The 17,954-nt window shown below is 45.2% G+C and overlaps 1 protein-coding gene across 1 annotated transcript in view; it reads right to left on the reverse strand.

Annotated features, from left to right (window-relative positions):
* ankfn1 (ankyrin repeat and fibronectin type III domain containing 1) overlaps positions 1 to 17,954 on the reverse strand; it is a 133,187-nt gene that overhangs the window by 11,095 nt on the left and 104,138 nt on the right. Inside the window, exons 15-21 of the mRNA XM_040135882.1 lie at positions 9,991 to 10,090; positions 8,566 to 8,698; positions 7,705 to 7,821; positions 6,897 to 7,112; positions 5,979 to 6,145; positions 2,442 to 2,613; positions 991 to 1,159 (exon numbers count right to left, since the gene is read on the reverse strand). Coding sequence (XP_039991816.1) covers positions 991 to 1,159; positions 2,442 to 2,613; positions 5,979 to 6,145; positions 6,897 to 7,112; positions 7,705 to 7,821; positions 8,566 to 8,698; positions 9,991 to 10,090 — 1,074 coding nt within the window. The remainder of the gene's footprint in view (positions 1 to 990; positions 1,160 to 2,441; positions 2,614 to 5,978; positions 6,146 to 6,896; positions 7,113 to 7,704; positions 7,822 to 8,565; positions 8,699 to 9,990; positions 10,091 to 17,954) is intronic.

Consider the following 17,954-nt stretch of genomic DNA (forward strand, 5'->3'; position numbering starts at 1 on the left):
GCCACAACGGCGTATCTTTCTTGCACTTCATGTGCTTTCTCCTGATCGAAATGACCTAAATAGTTTACAGTAGTATTTGGTTTATTTCACGCACTGTTTAATTCCACCATACACTAATCTACAATAATAGTCTGTTTACTTAACATCCTACACATTTCCTTTACCATGTGGTAAGAATCAGTATTGCTGGCAGGGAAAACACAGTGTTATCATCATAGATGGTGTAGATGTGTCTGGAAAGCTTCTCCTCAACATCTCCTTGAAAAATCCTACTTGACTTGTCTTTGTCTTTTTTCTGTCTCTACAATAAACGTAGACCAACTTCTACTTGCTTCGAGCTCAAAATAATCCAGCGTCTCTATACGAGCAACTCGCAGCAACGCCTCTGAATCGGACACTCTGAATGGCTGAGCTGGCAACTCCTGGAGCCAATAGGAGTGTCCGATTCAGAAAGGAGACGGACTGAGTAATGGACTCACGCAGACAAAAGGATGGGTCTCTAGTTTAACAGGAGAAAACCATCATGTCTCTGTCTCACACCACGGAGGAGAAACGACGCTCTGAAGGCAACAGGATATTTCGGGGCGTGTTCGCCCCCGTGGGCGTCAGAGGGTTAAAGGCTCATGACGTCCTTTCGGCAGGTGAAGCATCGGAGCAACATCAGAAGACACAAAATCAAAGACACTAAGTTTCAAACATCGCGTGAATATAATTTTAACTGAATCAGAAAACAGTTAGATTCACAACATCAATTCCCTCTGCAGGCAGGAGTGGGAACTACACTCTGTCCACGTGTTCATGATGTGCAGCTGTAACATGAGATACAAACAATACTGGTCCCCCCCAAACACCCTGCTCTACAGCGCCACCACTGGTCAAAAGCTCCACAGCAGAGCTTCCGGTCTCGAATCGGCATTTAAAGCCAAATAATAAGACATGCGAGTCCGACTTTTCTCTTTTCGATGTGTGTGTGAGCGTGTGTATTGTTACCGAGATCGAACATCTGCAAGGGGAGGTGGAGGAATCCTGACAGGGGGGTGTAGGGGTTGGACTGTCCGGGGGCGGAGCAAACGTCATCGGCCGCTGGCAGCAGCAGCAGGAAGGAGACGCCGTGACCGAGCTCCACCACCTCCTGACTGTAGAGACGGAAGTGACGGGCCTGCACACACACGCACAGACAGACGCACACACACACAGTTGTTTTTGTCACATGTGCGCATTTCACTGACTCACGTTCATTCCTCGGAGACCAACCCGAACCTCAGTCATTAAGACGTCATGCCTAACAACAGCCTAAACCCAGAACCGGGTCTGAACAGTAATAGCTCTGTAATGGCTTGTCTCGTGGGGACCGGCTTTTTGTCCACATATGGGGACATGGTGAGACACCATTTCGTGACTGTGCGAACACATCTTTGTCCCCAGGATGTGAGAAATACATCAAGCGGTCAGTTGGTCAACGTTAGTGACCAGTTGGTCTCTAAATCCTGGAAAACGTTTGATTTTTGCTAGTTTCACTTTATTTACAGTAGTTACATAAGAATACTTTTCTACTTGTGTAGTTCTTCTAAAGACAAAGTTGTCACACATTTTGATTTGTATTGTCTTCAGCATCTTGAGGCTACTGCTGCTGCCATCTTTGTGTACAGTTACCATGGTTACAGGTGTCGTACAGACCGACTCACCTCGGCGCTTCCAGACTGTCTGTTCTTTCAACAGAGCCGCTCTCTCTGATCTAGTCCGGTCCGTCTGATCCCGCCGACCTAGCGCTACTGCAGCCACCTGTGCTGTCCACTCACCTGCTCACTAAAATACCGTTCATCCTCTGGGCTCGGTTCGACAGGAGACAACATATCGTTGGAGAACATCAATCCTGTGATCTTTGATCCTGGAACTGACTCACTCCTCCTGACGGCAGCGCTAAAGTTAGCCGACCGAAAGCTGCGTTAGCGTTTCCTGCACATCCACAGCACCTGCTACTGTCACGTCCATTTACCTTTGTATGAGTTTGGTGGTGCTGCCTGCAGGTTTTCATAGTTTGTCTCGGCTCTTTTGTTGCCGCTTCTTGTCTAATTCTCGGTGGATTGTGGATGAATTTAGTCCGTATATCTGCCTCTTCCAGGAACAGCTGACGTCAGATGACATGACTGACAGACAGAACTCTGGAGGGGGTTTCTTATTAACTGTAGTGCTGCAGGTCAAGTGGTCAAATCATCCTCAGGTGTTTTGGGCGGCGGCGGAGGAGATCCCACAGATGCAGGTTGTTGAATAAGACTTTACATTAAAACTCTAAAAGACACCAGTTAAATTAAATCAAACATTTCAAACCGTTTTACCAACAAATTTCCCAGAGAAGATCCTGAACAGAAAAAAGAGCAGTTAAAATGCAAAGTTAGGAGGAGAACTGCGGATTTTGCATCGGCGGCAGCAGGAGCGCGTACCTGGTGCAGAGGTAGGTTGATGTGGTTCAGCAGGGACTTGATCGCCGTCTGCAGCTCGTAGTACAGTAAGGGGGCGTGACTCTCTGCTCTGGGCTCGGCCTCCTCGCTCTCCTCCCTGGTGTGGTCCTTGTCTCCTACGGCCGACAGCGTCTGGATCCAGTCCCACTCCTCCCTGAACACCACACACACGTTTACCGACACAGAAGTTTACCGCCGGACCGTCTGGTCCTCTGCCGACCGAGTCATGTGCCGAAGAGACACGTGACAGCGAGACTTTGGGTAACCATGACCCGGATCCCTGAGGACCATGACACACGGTTTCCTTCCATATTTGCTTCTGTCTCTTAACTTTTGGTCTCAATGTAAAAAACACTCTGACCTGCTGAATAAAGCTAGAAGCTGGAGACGGACGTCCACGTTTACGAGGAGGTCACGTGACCTGATGCCCCCCCCCCGACAACGGATCAAAGACGACTGAAGTCTCTGGCATGAAGTCACACACAGCGTGTTTACTTTGTGTTGTAGCCGTCTGATCTTTTAAATGATGAAGAAGCTCCAGAGCACCGGCGCTTCACTCATCAGTATAACGATACGTATTTGGTTAATAGCATAATATAGACACATTCAATTAACAAAAACACAAACAGCAACGCTTTCTGAATTCAAAGCACTGTGGAGGAAACACCTTTTGGTTTTTCAGCATGAATTAAAAATAGACTCATCATCAGAGTATCAGCAGATTCAGTCCGAACGCACATTCATTACTGCTTTGTCGTCCAATGGAAAGTGCTGGTTAGCATTCATCTAACCTTCGTATCTATCTGTCAAACCATGAACAGAACAGAACAGAAGCGCTCGCGACGCCAGACGCTGCAGAGACCTTCACGCTGTGTCCGTTGTTAGGTGCCTAAAGAGCAGATGTGCATCCACAGGTGAAATCTTTTACCTGTGAAGAAACTGAAGAAAAAGCTTGATTCTCTCTATGGACCGATTCTCATTTAAGATCTTTAGAAACACCGAGCGTGCCTGTGTTTTCTATACAAAGTGAGTGTGTGTTAAATGGCCTCTTTGTGTTCACCTCACCTGACTAATCACCTGCGCCACCTCCCACCAAAACCGGCTCACAGGCCCATTAAAGCTTTTTTCCCTCGCTCTCTTTCTACATTTTTTCTTTCATTTCATCTCTTTCCTGTTCTCCGTCCTCTCACACACAACACACCACCAGCCAGATCTCCTACCAGACCACGATGCTACTCGACACTCTGGCACTGCAGGTCCAACGCACGACACACACGCTGAGCTCCGCTTTTCCCCCCTTTGTTTCTCACTTCGCACTTTCCAATATGTCCGAGGCGGGAATGCAGCGCTGTTTAGTGTCCAGAAATTCTTGTGGCGGAGGCCAAAGAGCAGAAATACCTCTACCTGCTCCGAGCTCAGAGCCAATCAGATCGGATCCAACACAAAAGACGCACACGTCCACAGGTGTAGAAGGAACGATGTTACCCGCGCACGAGTGTGTAATGTAATACAAGCAGGCAGATTAGAAAACCTCCGAGAGGTGCCAACAGCTCCCATTCCACAGGTTTCAGGTCACGGTCGCCACCACACAATTGCGGGACAACATGCGGCAGCTTTTGTGGTATTTTATGTTGATCGGCCGATACTGGCCAACGAGATCGGGGTGAGTTTGGATTTTGTTTTTCCGTGTCCAAGCACAGAGGCTGAAAAAACACGGCCATCATTTAAAGACGCAGAACAGCCAGTTTTCAGTCGCCTGCTGTTCACTTGCGGGTTTCCAAACCACGAGACCCATCTTTACATATGTGTAAGTCGGCACTGATCTCAGGTCAGTCGGCGAGTCAATCAAAGCGTGGCTTTAATATTGGCTGAACAAAGTATTTGGATATATTTTATTTTGGTCTGAATAAATGGAGAACATGTAATATGAAAAAGTAATGATTCAGTCTGATGAGCAGGATGATCTTTTTGCTGGTTTTAAAGTTCATCTTTCATTTTATTTATTTTACTTGTTGTTTTTTATGTTATGTAAAGGCTGTTGGCAGAGTCACTATGTGAGAGTGCAGCTGAAAGCTGATCATTTATTTTGATTTATTCATGTATTAAAATGGGCGATTATCTCTCATTGATTTATCTTTTTTATCTTATTTTTTATTATTATTTTTTAATCGTTTCTATTGGTTTTGTCATGACTTTTCCACCCTTTTTATTTCTTGTATGCACTGGTCTCAGACTGGTTTACCATTTACATTTGAACTGTCTTATAATCAGCTCTGACTGATTTGTATCTTAACAACATCACATGTTTATTGGTTTTTATAGAATACACTCAGAAAGCTCATCAGTTTTCCTGTCAGTGGTACAATACATGTACAAAAAGATTTAGCAGTTTCAACCTGCACGAATCATTTTTTGTTGTGTTTTCAGCAGAGACAAGCTGTAAACACAACACTGACATATCATCCCCTCTTTCAAACTGCTGCTTATTTCCACATCCAGCTGTTACCGATCAATATGATCCTCAATCTGGATCTGGTGTCTGAGTCCACCTGATGAATCTAAGTCCAGTACTCCCTCTCTCTTAGCTCTGGTTTTGGTCTCCACCAGCTCCTGAGGGAAACATCTGGCTCTTCAGCAGCTAAATGCTCCACTATGTTCAGCAGCTGGTCTCTGACTGTGTCTGTCTCCTTTTTTTCCGCTCAGCAGGTAGAGGACGGTGGCTTTTTACAGCTGTTTCTCTGAAAACATCTGCCGAAAACGACGCTATGAGAGCGGCGAGAGTGAACCCGGAGCAGTAATCGGATAAACAATGAGCTGAAACTCACTGTAAAGCTGCGTAAAGCCGATGGGAGCTGATTCAGGTTCAGCCGATAATTGTCTGTGGGTTCATCGCCACCACAGACTCCGGAACGCTGTTCATCCTGGCCTGTTAATGTACTTCAGGCAGTACAGAAATATCAGTGAGTCAAAGACAAACCTGCACTGACTGGGGAGCATGATTCGAATCATGTGCACAGTGGATGAATGACCCGACTTCTCATGGCGCATGTAAACGTTGTGACCTGGACAAGACTCAACACTGGGAAACTAACAAGCCTGTAAACTTCCTAACTGATTCTAAGTGCGACAGAAAGCACCAGACTTTGGCACCGGAGACGAGCGAACATGTTGGTGTGTTGTTCAGAGTCTGTTTCCCTCAGCTGTGAATCATCTCCACCTCTCCTCCTACTCTGAGGTCCTCGGGTTGAGAACATTGGTTTCGAGTCTCCGACACAATTTCTGCATTTTCAACCAGTCCAGCCTTAAGGTGTGTGTGTGCATTGTTTATCTGACTGAACATTAATATTCAGCAGTGAAATGAAACTAAAACCTTCAGGAAAAATCAGGTTTATACTGAACGGGAGCTCCTGTTCCGAGTACACGACTCATCTGGCACCGGCAGGTAAACTCAGGTTCATTTTGTGTATAAATGGGTCTACGTAAAAACACACACTAGGCTGATGTGCGTGTGTAATGTACCTGGAGACGTTGGCGTTGTCTCGAATGCGGGCGTGACAGAGCATGCTCGGGGTCCGCTGGGACACCAGGACCTTGATCTGGTCTACGGAGCTGCTGAGCTTCAGGTAGCCCAGGTAGAGGCCTGGTGCCAGCCGGTGAGTGCTGCGCCGCTGGTACGCCAGAATGTCCTGGAGGCCAGAGACAGAAAGAGGCAGAATGAGAGGAAAGGCACAGTTTGATGTGTGAGTAGAGTTGCAGTGAAACGGTACATGATGACTTTGCAGAACAACCTTCTGCTTCGAATTTAACAGTTGTTAAACTGTTAGCACTCGGTTTCAGGCCTCATATTATTATATATCATAAAGTACAAACGACCGATTCTGCTAAAAAGCAGAACAATTAAGTAACTTCATAGGCTTTTACAGACTTTGTTGATATAAAGGTTTTCCTGAAGAGCAGCATTCATGGGGTTTTTGTTGAGGATGAATTTCATTTTGTGTTTCACTGCTCTGTGAACACTGACCGGAGAAATCCTGTTTAAAAAATGCAGCTGAGTGCGGATCTGCTTCGGTTGTCTGAAGGTGATCGTTGGGTTGGCAGTTTTTAGGAGATTTCTGTTTTGGTGACACTGACAGATAATGCAGCTCCTCGTAACAGGACACTTCTGTCGCGTAAATTGAATTTTTTGAAACGTTCCCTTTTTGAATTTGTGGAATGCTGCATTACGATTTGTTATTCGTCCACCCTGGTTGCTAATGTGGCAATACGCAAAAAACCCCCCCAAAAAAAAACGTAGGCACCAAAGATGGAGCCTGCACCACCGCTACGAAACAAGTAAACTGTCTTTAGATCTGTCAAGTGCGACTGAAAGCCGACAATCATAAAAACATCAAAAACAAGCAGAGACTGTGAAACTGAAGTCGGGTCCCGCCCCCCCACCTGTATGGTGATGATGAGGATGTCGAGAGCGTAGGGCTCCTCAGGTGTGGACAGGGACTTCCTCTGGCTCTGCAGTTTGGTCACCTGCATCCACTTCCCGCTGAACAGCGAGTGCTGGCTCTCCGTGTCGCGGATCGTCACCAGCAGCACGTTGCCATGGCGATCCTTGATGGGCTCGTAGTGGACCCGGCCCAGGTTGTGAGTTCCCAGGAGGTTCTGCAGGTAAAGCCACCCGATTACGCGTCAGAACAAGCCGATAATAACACATGTATGAAGTGAGATGACCAGCAGCGTGTGAAAGAGGATTTTATCTGGCGCTGCGATGGAGATGATGTTGTGGAAGCGTGAGACTAAGCTCAAGAGTCACACTGAAATTTGAATTCTGCCATTTTTTTGAATTCAATCTCTTTGGTATTTACAGTTTTCACCAAATGAAATCACAAAAGTCAAGTCAGATTATCAAGGAGATACATTTCGATACGAGGTCGTCCACTTCAGGTAAACACGCTGTATTTGACTTTATTTGGAGAGAGTGAGTCTGAATCTGTCTCTGCAGCCTGAAATGAAAACGAAACTAAATGGTTTAATATTTAGTGGCTTGACAGGAACAAGTGAGTTCTTTCTAAACGACTGTATTTACTTTAACAAAAGGTCTAACATACAAATTAGATCCTGGTGCGTAACATTCAGGACCAAACTGTCTGGATGGAGAGTAAATCAATTTAAATCTGGTTCAGCAGTTTCTTCCCTCCCTGGGATTTAATGCCCAAGCCGATTAACGCCGGTTTCGCGTTTCTGGAGTCCTGACCTGCAGCTGGCCGGCGGCGGTGAGCATCTTGTGCCTGGCCTGCAGGGTGGAGGACGAAGACATAGACACGGACATACTCTGTCTCAGCCACCGGACGTCCTCCCACATACAGGACAGCTGCAGAGACACAAAGACAATTAACTGCAGAGACAGTCTTTAAACTGTAGCGCCTCGTAAAAAGAGCCGCTTTTATTTGTGCTGCGTTCGGAGAAGAGAGCAGATCAGAGAGTTGCCGATATTAAATTCATCTGAAGGGAACCGAGGAGCATTAAAGTGCCCAGAACAAATCACTTCACCTCACTTCACCTCTGATAACATTTTCAGAAACCAACCACCAGGAGAAGACTGCAGCGCTCAGGCTACGTCTGCATTTAAAACCCGTTTGTGTTCAGGTATGTCGGCGTTTAAAATGAACCATCACAGAGAAACTTAGAGACGACTAAAGGTCGTCCTGACTGTCGCACAGCTCCGACCCTCACTGGGCAGCGTACGTCCCCACGTTATAGAAGCTCCGTTTCCCCTGTACACACTGGAACACCACGCCAACATTTTTAGGATTCACACCCTCTGGAGATTTCCTGCCCGGGGTTCCCATCATGCTCAGGGTTCTGTAAACAAGAAGTATGTTGCTGCCATGGAGACGACTGCCTCCACTTTAATGGTGGCAGAGCAGCAGTCGGTGCAAAGCTGGTGGTGTTGAAATGAGCTGTGTGGGTTGTCCTGCTACCAGACCTCTCAGCTACTGATACCATGGACTTCATCGGACTTTTATCATTAAAGTTTTGTGAAACACCTGCAGACGTCTGCTGTGCTTTGTTAGGGTCTCGTGTCATCCAGTGGCGCGGAGGCAGCCAACTGTACCTTGGTGAACCAGAGGAAGTCTTGCATGAGGGAGCTGCTGTAGGAGTCGTCCACCTCCACGATGGGGATCTGGTCCTCTGCTGTCACCAGTAAACTGTCCTTATGGTAGAAGACAGTTGCCAGGTAAATCCCCCTGCAGACACACAGGACGGTAAATCCCAGGAAGGTGAAGGTGACACATGGAGCAACTTGAAACGAGGATTTGTTTGTCATATCGGTATAAAATCTGTCTGCGTTTATGAAATCTTAATGTTACAAACAGGATGTTGTCTTTGGTCCTTGGCTGGTTGACTACTCGCGCTTTCAACCAAAGACCGAGTTTCTACCTGCTGCCGGTCTCGTCGGTCATTTCGCTGTCTTTTGTTTGTGTTTCTTAAAATAAATTAGACGCTTTTTCTTTCCTTTACTGATCTTAAAGTACTTCACACAGCACCTTTTAAAGACAGGAAATAATCACTCGTGGTTTTATACAAGTCACTGTGAGCTGAAGTTCTGGGTGAGCGACCATCACCTGCTTCAGCAGCAGAGAAAACTTACATATAAGACCTTTAAATTGACTGACTTTAGCTGCTTAAATGGCCGATAATGTACTTTGAACCTCTTTAACCTCAATGACTGACTTCATCTTTATCAATTCCTCGTGTGAATACAATTTATTTACTTTATTCTAAAGTCTTATGGAGACCACTATCTATATATATATCTGTATATAGACATATAGATATCAACCAAGCTGAATTGAGAAAATGTGCTCATGATGCAAAGGATAGGTCAAATATCTCTATTAGATTCTGAGCGGTGCAGCAGTAAAACAACATCATATAGATTCAGTGAAGACAAACTGACACGTTATTCAAGATTTGCTTGTTTCAGACATGAATTTTCAAGGTATCATAAGGTATTAATAAGATCGTACACGGTTTTAGGCGCCAATCAAAAGTGTAAAAGGTTATCTTTGGATATAAAAATGCTGGTAACGCTTTGTTTTGCAAGTGTGTCATTTTGGGATAGTTTCCTACGAATCAACTACAACTTTTCTGGAAGGAATTTGTTGGTAATTATTGGGAAAATAGAGAAAGTTTTCAATTGGTACATGTCCAATTCCTTCTGATTATAACTGCAAATGTAAGCCAGAGAGTCATTTAGTCAGAACAATTTCAATAATAAACAGATTCATATTTACTCGGGTATAAATGGAGCAGTTCCTTCACTGACATTCCCGTTTTCCCTACAATTGTTGTCAAACTACACAGTTCTTACCAGGAAACTTCTGTTATTATTGAGTAATTACAGACTCGTAAAACAAAGCGCTCCAGAGGTTAACGAATGGAAATGATGTGATCAAGATAATGACAATGAAATGAAAAACTCTCCTTTATAGCGATTATGCGCGCACCCGTGCCGAAACGGATCGTCAGCACAAACCTTTTCAGTGTTTTCACAAACTTGTTGGAGGAGTTGAAGAGGTGTTTGAGACTTCTGGAGACCGACTGCTTCCTGCTCGGGTTCTGCAGCTTAGAGGCATCTGAAGACAAGAGGTGGAGAAATTCACCGGTTTCGTATCAAGATTCATCCAGAATCTATTTCAAAATCCGCAGTTTTTCCAGATCTCGCCTCCTGGTCTGGTAGATGAATAACTGAACATTCAGCCCGGCTGTAAATCCATCTGATCAACCTTCTCCACATCAAGAAAAATGTGGACAGAGAGTTTAGTTTATATTTCTGCATTGAATGTGAAAACTGTCCAGACTTTCCGTTGCATTTCTCTACTGTAGGATTTAAGTCGTAAAATGAGGTAATTCATTTTCAACACTCGTGTGTGAGAGTGTTTATATTTGTTTACGAGGTCAGCAGGGTCGAGTCACTCTCCCGTGCTGCCGGTCTGACTGACTTATCTTATCTCGTTCATTCGTTCGGCCGTCTCTCTCTTTTCCCTCCCGTCCTCTGTCTCTCCCTCCGGCCGTCCTCGGGCCCCGTGAGGACGGCGGCCGGTCGCTCAGCGATGCCAATCTCCAGACCGCAGCGCCCCTTTTTACCCCGGCTAATTAAGCATCACATAATTACCGTCCCGTAAACAGACGGCAGACTGACGCTCACAAACATGTTGGTGAGCTGCCGTTCTGCCCGGCGGCTCGGTTACAGATGACCGGTGGAAACACGACCACCGCCGTTCTGCCGTTACAAACGACCCACCATGCAGACAGGCGACGCGATGGAGGGGGGGGGGCTTTTTCTGTCCCTGAGGGCTGTAACACACAGGAAAATAAATCGGAATTTTGAAAACTGTCTGCACGATCTTCCTGTGTCATATTAACATGTGCAGGCAACGAAAACAGGTCTCTCTCCAAAGATAAGAGACTATCCGTCCAAACACTTAAATAATATAAAACTGTGAACATTCATTCACAGACTGAGAAACATGTCAGTGTCAGAGCTGTTGTTGCTCTCACTCTTCCTGTGTGTTAAGACTCAACCGGGGACGTAGAAAGTCAACGGAAAGATGCGAGTGGACGCAAATCCGCCCAGGGTGCCAAGGCCAAGGCGACGACGTGTCTGCACAAGTCAAAAATGTTTTAACTGGAGCAAAAAAATATGTTCATAAATGCACAGAGACAAGAGGACAGAGGACAGAAACAGAGGAAAACGAGCGAGAACAAGAGTTTCTGCTTGGGTCTGAGATCAGTCAGCGGCTGAAACTAAAATCTGTGCAGCGGTTAATTTGGCTGTTTGGGGCGAATAAACAACAGACTGCACCGAAAGGTGCGGCGGTTCAATTTGAGTGAATGACGTGAGGCAAAGTTTGCTTCACACCTTTACGGTCTCGTACAGGAACTGTCCGACGACGACGTGCGGGATACGACGGCTGAATTCTACATCCAAAGCATCGCCGTAGATTTGGGTGCTGGGGGTCTTGTTAACCCTTCGAGTCGAGTTTAATCTGCAGATGTAGACATGTTGATGTCGTCGACCGCCGGAAACGAGAGGTACTCTTTTTTGTTAACGCTGCCATTTCTTTCTATTTGCGTGATTGTATTTTTGAAGTCCAAGAAAGTGAGAAAGGAAACTTGATAGAAACCTAACTAAGGTAGCTTGGCTGGATAGAGCGAATTCCACAGTGTTACAGTTGCCAAGCCAAATAAACTACAGAACAATAAATAAAGTCACGCAAGGAGGTGAGAGAGAAATACAACAGAAGCCATAAATAATGTACAATCAACTAGGAAATGAAGTCTGAAAATGAGAGACAAACAGGCCGTCAGATAAAAAGCCTAAAAGTTCTGTGCATCACATTTAATAATGCAACGAATCAGAAGATCATACTGTTGATGCTTGGCTGCTTTTTAATGTAACACTGAACGACATCTCTCACTTCTCAGTCCAAAGTCTTCGTTAGGACACAAAGTCACAACGTCGTCAACGTCTATCACAGATAATCAATTAACGGTTTCATAAAAACATCTGCGAGACATGTACGACACGAGAGTAGCAGGCTGCCAGCGTAAATCAGCGATTATGTAATGAGGTTTCCAGTTTGTGCGCGCTGCTGTCTGGTAGCATGGTTCGCTTTGAGGAGGCGAATTGAAGCTTTCGGTTTGTATCTCTGAAATTGGTGCTTGTCCGCGGAAGGCGGTAATTACAGCCTGTCTTAACGCTGTAGTCTGAGCATCTTTTGTCCAGGCTCTGCTGCAGCACTCACACGCGCCCTTTCAGAGTCTGTCGGAGTAAACCCTCCTGGTCGACGCAGGCCCAAAATAATGATGTTCCCGCCACGACTACACTTCTTCTACAGCCTGACCTGTGTGTCATCAGACAGGCAGAGGATGACCTTTAGCTTCCCGCCTCCGTACCTGCAGCAGAGAGTCTGTGAAACGCCTCGACAGGGAGTGTTTTCAAAAAGCTATTCAGCGGCAGACTCATGAAAACACACACACACACACACGCTCTCTCTCCTGTTGTTATTTCAGTAACAGGTTGAGGCTGCCACCAGCGCTCTCCTGCTTTAAAAAGTCTCTATGTGTTTGGAGCGCTGGAGGCTAACTGGCTTTGACAAGTGGATAATATGACAAGAGCTCGCCAGCCTACTGTGCAGCGCCGCACGTCACTCTGAATAAATAAAGAAATGAGTTTTGGTTGGACCGAGCTGAAAACATGATTGGAGTTGATTAATGAGGCCACCACCTTTCCCTCTGACGGGAGAGGGAGGGGGTTTTGGTTCAGTCTGAACGGCTCATGTGTTCGAACCTTTCATTGATGTTGTTATTACAGTTTATTCTTTAATTGCTTTTGTGACAACAGCCGTCAACCACCTGTGCAGAGAGAACAGACTTAAAATGACACCTGAAACTGAGGTGAAACACAGACAGGAAATCAACGTCTTTTTATCACAGAAAAACCGCTTTTTGCGTGGACCGTCTCCAGCTCCGTACGTCCCGCTGATGGCCGAAGGCTGCTGCTTGAGCTGCAGTTAAAGACGGAGGAGTGTCTCCAACAAGTGCTCCACATTAAATGAGGAAACACGTCATTGGCCCGTGGATTTGGGGTGTGTGGAAAACTTATGACACTCTTCTATAGGTCCATGACGGCCTCAAACATCCTCTGGCAGACTGAGAGAGACCCGTTTCAAAGGCTCGAGTCATGTTAGAAAGTCCTCGATCCAGAAAACCAGAGCCCGGGTCTAACAGGGTGAAAAGTATTCTCTCGTGCTAAACTAACTGTTAATCACTCAGGATGACTCAGCTTCTGGTCAGTTTTCCATATATAACATATATAATTATATCATGTGTAACTTTCACATAATTGCGGACGACGATGACGAGGTTCTGCCGTCACTGCTGTTCAACGTTATCTGACTCTGTGGTGCATTATGTGTTTAAAATGTCCTATTTCAAGTCTGTGTTCCGTGTTTTCAGCGGCTGTGAGACTAATTTGAGCCTGTGGACAGTAAAAGATCAAGTTTCCCTAGAATGACACATTTAGGAGTTTCCTGATATGACGCCGTTATTGGCAAAACACCACCACGCTAAACCCGTTTTCTCGTCTACGGTTAAGGTGCGGTTGGGTCTAGGCTCGGTTAGATCACCTTGCCCCAACCAGGAGCTTATGAGTCTAAATGACTAACAGCCACGTCGTGGAGAATCGCATCATTTGTGGCCCACGGAACAGACAGAAGTGGCGGCCAGGGTACAGCAACCGGGATTTTATTTTTTTAAGTTTTTAGCTTAGGAAAATACACAAAGCACGTCCACACACAAAAACATACAGACACAGCTCCCAATTACCTCCATGTCTCACCCACATATAAACTGAAAAAAGGAGATGCGGATAATCTCGAGTTATTTATAGACGACTAATGGTTAAACCTCAAATATCTAGAAATACCGTGGACCCCTTTTCCCGAGGGTCCGTGTAAACTTTTCAAGTGGAATGCAGCTGTTCAGCTCTGAGGAGCTGGGACTCTGACCTCCATGTTATTGCCTTGAATGTGCTTTAATGGCTTCCAAATCCATTTGGATCCAATGGGAACCGAAATCGTGTCATTTTAGCAATAATGCCATGACCAGGCGCGGGGCAAGCGGGAGCCACGTCCGAAACCCATCTCTGATGAGCCAGAGACAAATGTGAAAAACCGATGCTTCCGGTCTTTGTCTTACGCTAGCCCAAACCTTTCCCGTACTCGACTGACGGGGATGAAAATCATATCCATCTTCTGACTCTGGAGAAGATGAAGACAAAGGATTCACCAAAATGTTGCACTGGTCCTTTAAACGGAGCCACGTAACTAATCAACAGCATGACTACAGTTACTGGTTTAGTTATTGATCAGGGTCGAGAGAAAACAAGATTCACTACAGTATTCTGTGTTTGAGTGTCTCTCAATCTATAGAAGAACACAGCTCCCTGTGTCTGTGTGTGTGTGTGTGAGTGTGTCCAGCGCACACACGCACACACACACACAGACACTTCATAAATTAAGATATCCATGCTGCTAAATGAGCTCTCTCTGCTCTATAGTGGCGGCTTTGTACTCACACTGATTAATTTCACACATTTATTTTTGGCTCTCTGAGAATAAATTGTATAAATATACACCTTGGAGAGCCCCACAAACACACACACACACACACACACGCAAGGTATATATTACAGAGCGGGGTTAATGACTAATTGACCGTTCACTCGGAACATAAATTCAACACACACGTGAATGACTTTTGTAGTTAGTTTGCCGGGACATTTGTTTTTCAAATGTCCGTAAACGTGCAGAAACGAAAAATCCCCTGAGTGTGTGTGTGTGTGCTGGCACCAACCCCTGTGACATCATAGCTGTTGATTTGGAGTTGGCTGAGTCATGGTGAGTTTTTTCTATCTCACACACACACACACACACTCGGGACGTCCCCATGAAGCTGCTGTTTGTGCTCTGAGCTCCTGTCGACGTCTTGCACTCAATCGCTCCATCGGACCCCTCACCATCCTCCACTCACACGGGACCTGCAGCCCGCAGGACCTGAGGTCTGGACAGGTGCTGGTACTTAAGTCATAATATCAACAGGGGACAAGGGGACATGTCCCACTAACATTCAACCAAAAATACTTTTGTATTTCGGGTGAGAGGACAGAGCAGGAAATCATTTTCAGAGACCTGAGGCTGGTATGTCGATGCGGATCCTCTCAGTGGAAGTCTCCTTTGAAGCACACGCGTTAATCTAAGGCTCGGTCGTTAGAGGACAACAACTGTATAGAGCGCAGACGAAGCCGAGACTGAAGTTCTTCTCTGAAGCTCCGTGGTGAGATGCAGACGGTCTACAGCAGAAGACTAACGAAACACAGGCTACACTGTGAGTACGGATCTTTTTCACGGAGCTTTGCTTGATTTGATTGAGTATGAAGACTGGATCTTCCCTAAAATTACCAACAGATGCCCACACACACTGTTCAAATCACAAACCTGTCACATCTGCAGGCAAAACAAGCTGGTAAACACTTCATTAACCAAACAGCTAAGCTTAGCTCGAAACAACTTAACATTATCGACACGTTGCCGCTTAGTCGACCGACGTTAGTTGCGAGAACGATAATCCTGAAACAGGCGTTTAAAAGTAAAGCTCGTTAGCAGCCAACACTTACTCATCTTTGCATTTGAGGACTCGATTCACTGATGGTTCTTGGTTGTCTGGACACATCTGACTATAGTTTTATCCTACTTTTTTTGCTTTTAGTTCAGCGAGCGCGCCCTTCATTCAGCGTTCAGAACGTTTCGAAACACGGCCCAGATCGGCCCGTACGCTCTCACGCCATGTCGCCGTACGAGAATTATTTTCCAGGACGACAACTCAGGGCTGAAACGGGTACTTGCACCTCCTGCACGTGTTTTTTTGAATTTACAAGGGACTGAATTTAAATTTCTTTCTACTGTTAATATTGACGCTGGAGTGAAAGATCAAAGACACGAGAACAGTAACGATGCCAATACAACATTATCTGTCATCAGGTCTATATAAAGCAAGAATGAACATCTTTTTATTGGGTTTTTCCACTTTAAAAAGCCTCCTTTTTGTTGTATTTCTGAGATCACGAGACTAAAGTTTACATTCTAGGAGGGCCAGCCACACAGAAAGGGGATCCTTAAGTGTCCTCTCATGGAAAAGATATGCTTTCATTTTATCAGATGGGACAACGCGCACACACTCAGTGTCACGCATGTATTAACATGCTGGTCTATATGTTGTGAACTGTATCTATGATGATGGCTCAAGGCCCCCAGTTTCACTACAGGTAATAATTAATTTGTATTTTTATCTACTTCGTCTTTGAGTTTTGTTTTTTGTGCAGGGGTTTAAACAAAGGATTTCACTAAAATTGTGACTATTTTTGCGGCATTTTGCCACGAACTGAATCAATAAGCTACAAGTCCATACTAAGAAAATTGCAATTGCCTTGACAACCTGCTTGAAAAATCACCGTGAGATTAACAATGACTTTAGCAAGCTCATAGGATTTGAAAAAATTGCCAGAACTTGCAGATGTGGTAGAGGCTGGATGAATCTGCATGAATCATAGATTCCTGGAGGGACTGGCTGATCTGAAGAGGTCTGACTGAACTGAACTCTGTGTGTAAGAGAACGAGTCAAAAACTGTCATATTGCTGTAAACAATCGGTTTAGGTCAAAATGGAAACACCTGCCTTTGTTTTCTTTTCCAAAGCGGAAGAATTGAAGACACATTCTCTTTAAATTTACAGCAACGTCTCCGGCTGAACGCAGCATAAAACTTAAAACTGTGTGTAGAAACAGGTGGATGGAAACTCACTTACACACACACACACACACACACACACACACACACACACACACACACACACACACACACACACACACACACACACACACACACACACACACACACACAGTAGGTGCCAGGGGAGCCCATGTACATAAATAAGCTTTAATAAATTCAGCCATTCTGGATTATGCCCATTTATATGTTTTAGTATGTCGCACATCTTGTGCTGCTTTGTAAATCATCCCACTGGACTGAAAAAACACAACACACCTTGGATTTCAGCCAAGAGGTGTGTGTGTGTGTGTTGGGTTGCTGTAAAGCGGCATTCATGAACCCTGGTAGAGCGCCTGGTTAAAAACCTTTTCAGTGCGCATCATTAATCTGCTGCTAGAGGAGGAGGGTTGGATTTGGACATGCTGAGCATCGAAAAGCTGAAATACCTGTTGTTGAGATAATTCTGTACTTGTTTCTCTCATTAAATCTTTTCCTCTTACACTGTCGTTATACATGGAAACTCCAGGTTCCTTGTCTTTGTTCAACTATGAACTTGAACAGCTGAGGTCAATGCTCTGAGTGTCTTCCGGGAGAAGGTTAACGCTAGTATCCCCATATGCGTGACTCGTGGCGTCTCCCCTCATTTTATGACGGCAGCCTTTGAGTCCACCTTCAGGTGTGGCTGTTCAGAACAGCCATAAACTTTTAGACAACGTCGGACAACACATCTCAAAAACTTCTGATAATAATTAATAATCTTTATTTAGATAGCACCTTTCTAAACAAGCTTACAAGGTGCTGCACAAGTGAAAGTAATAAATGGAGCAACAACCAAAGTAGCAAACTAAGAACGCATCAATAAACAGGTTTTCAAGGGATTTAAAAGCAGACAGTGAATGATGCCCCAGACTCGAGACCCTGACTGCAAAGGCAGGACTGAAAACCACTGGGAGCCAGTGGAGGACAGATAAACAGGAGCAAAACGTCCATACTGTTTGTGCTTTAAGATAACAACGTATCCGGTTGGTACAGTTGGTAACATTATCTGTACCACCACAAACCCAGTTCTGTGCATCATTACAACATATGCTGACAAACACATCCAGTGGAAA

Source organism: Xiphias gladius, chromosome 9 (genome assembly GCF_016859285.1).
Source record: "Xiphias gladius isolate SHS-SW01 ecotype Sanya breed wild chromosome 9, ASM1685928v1, whole genome shotgun sequence".
NCBI lineage: Eukaryota > Metazoa > Chordata > Actinopteri > Istiophoriformes > Xiphiidae > Xiphias > Xiphias gladius.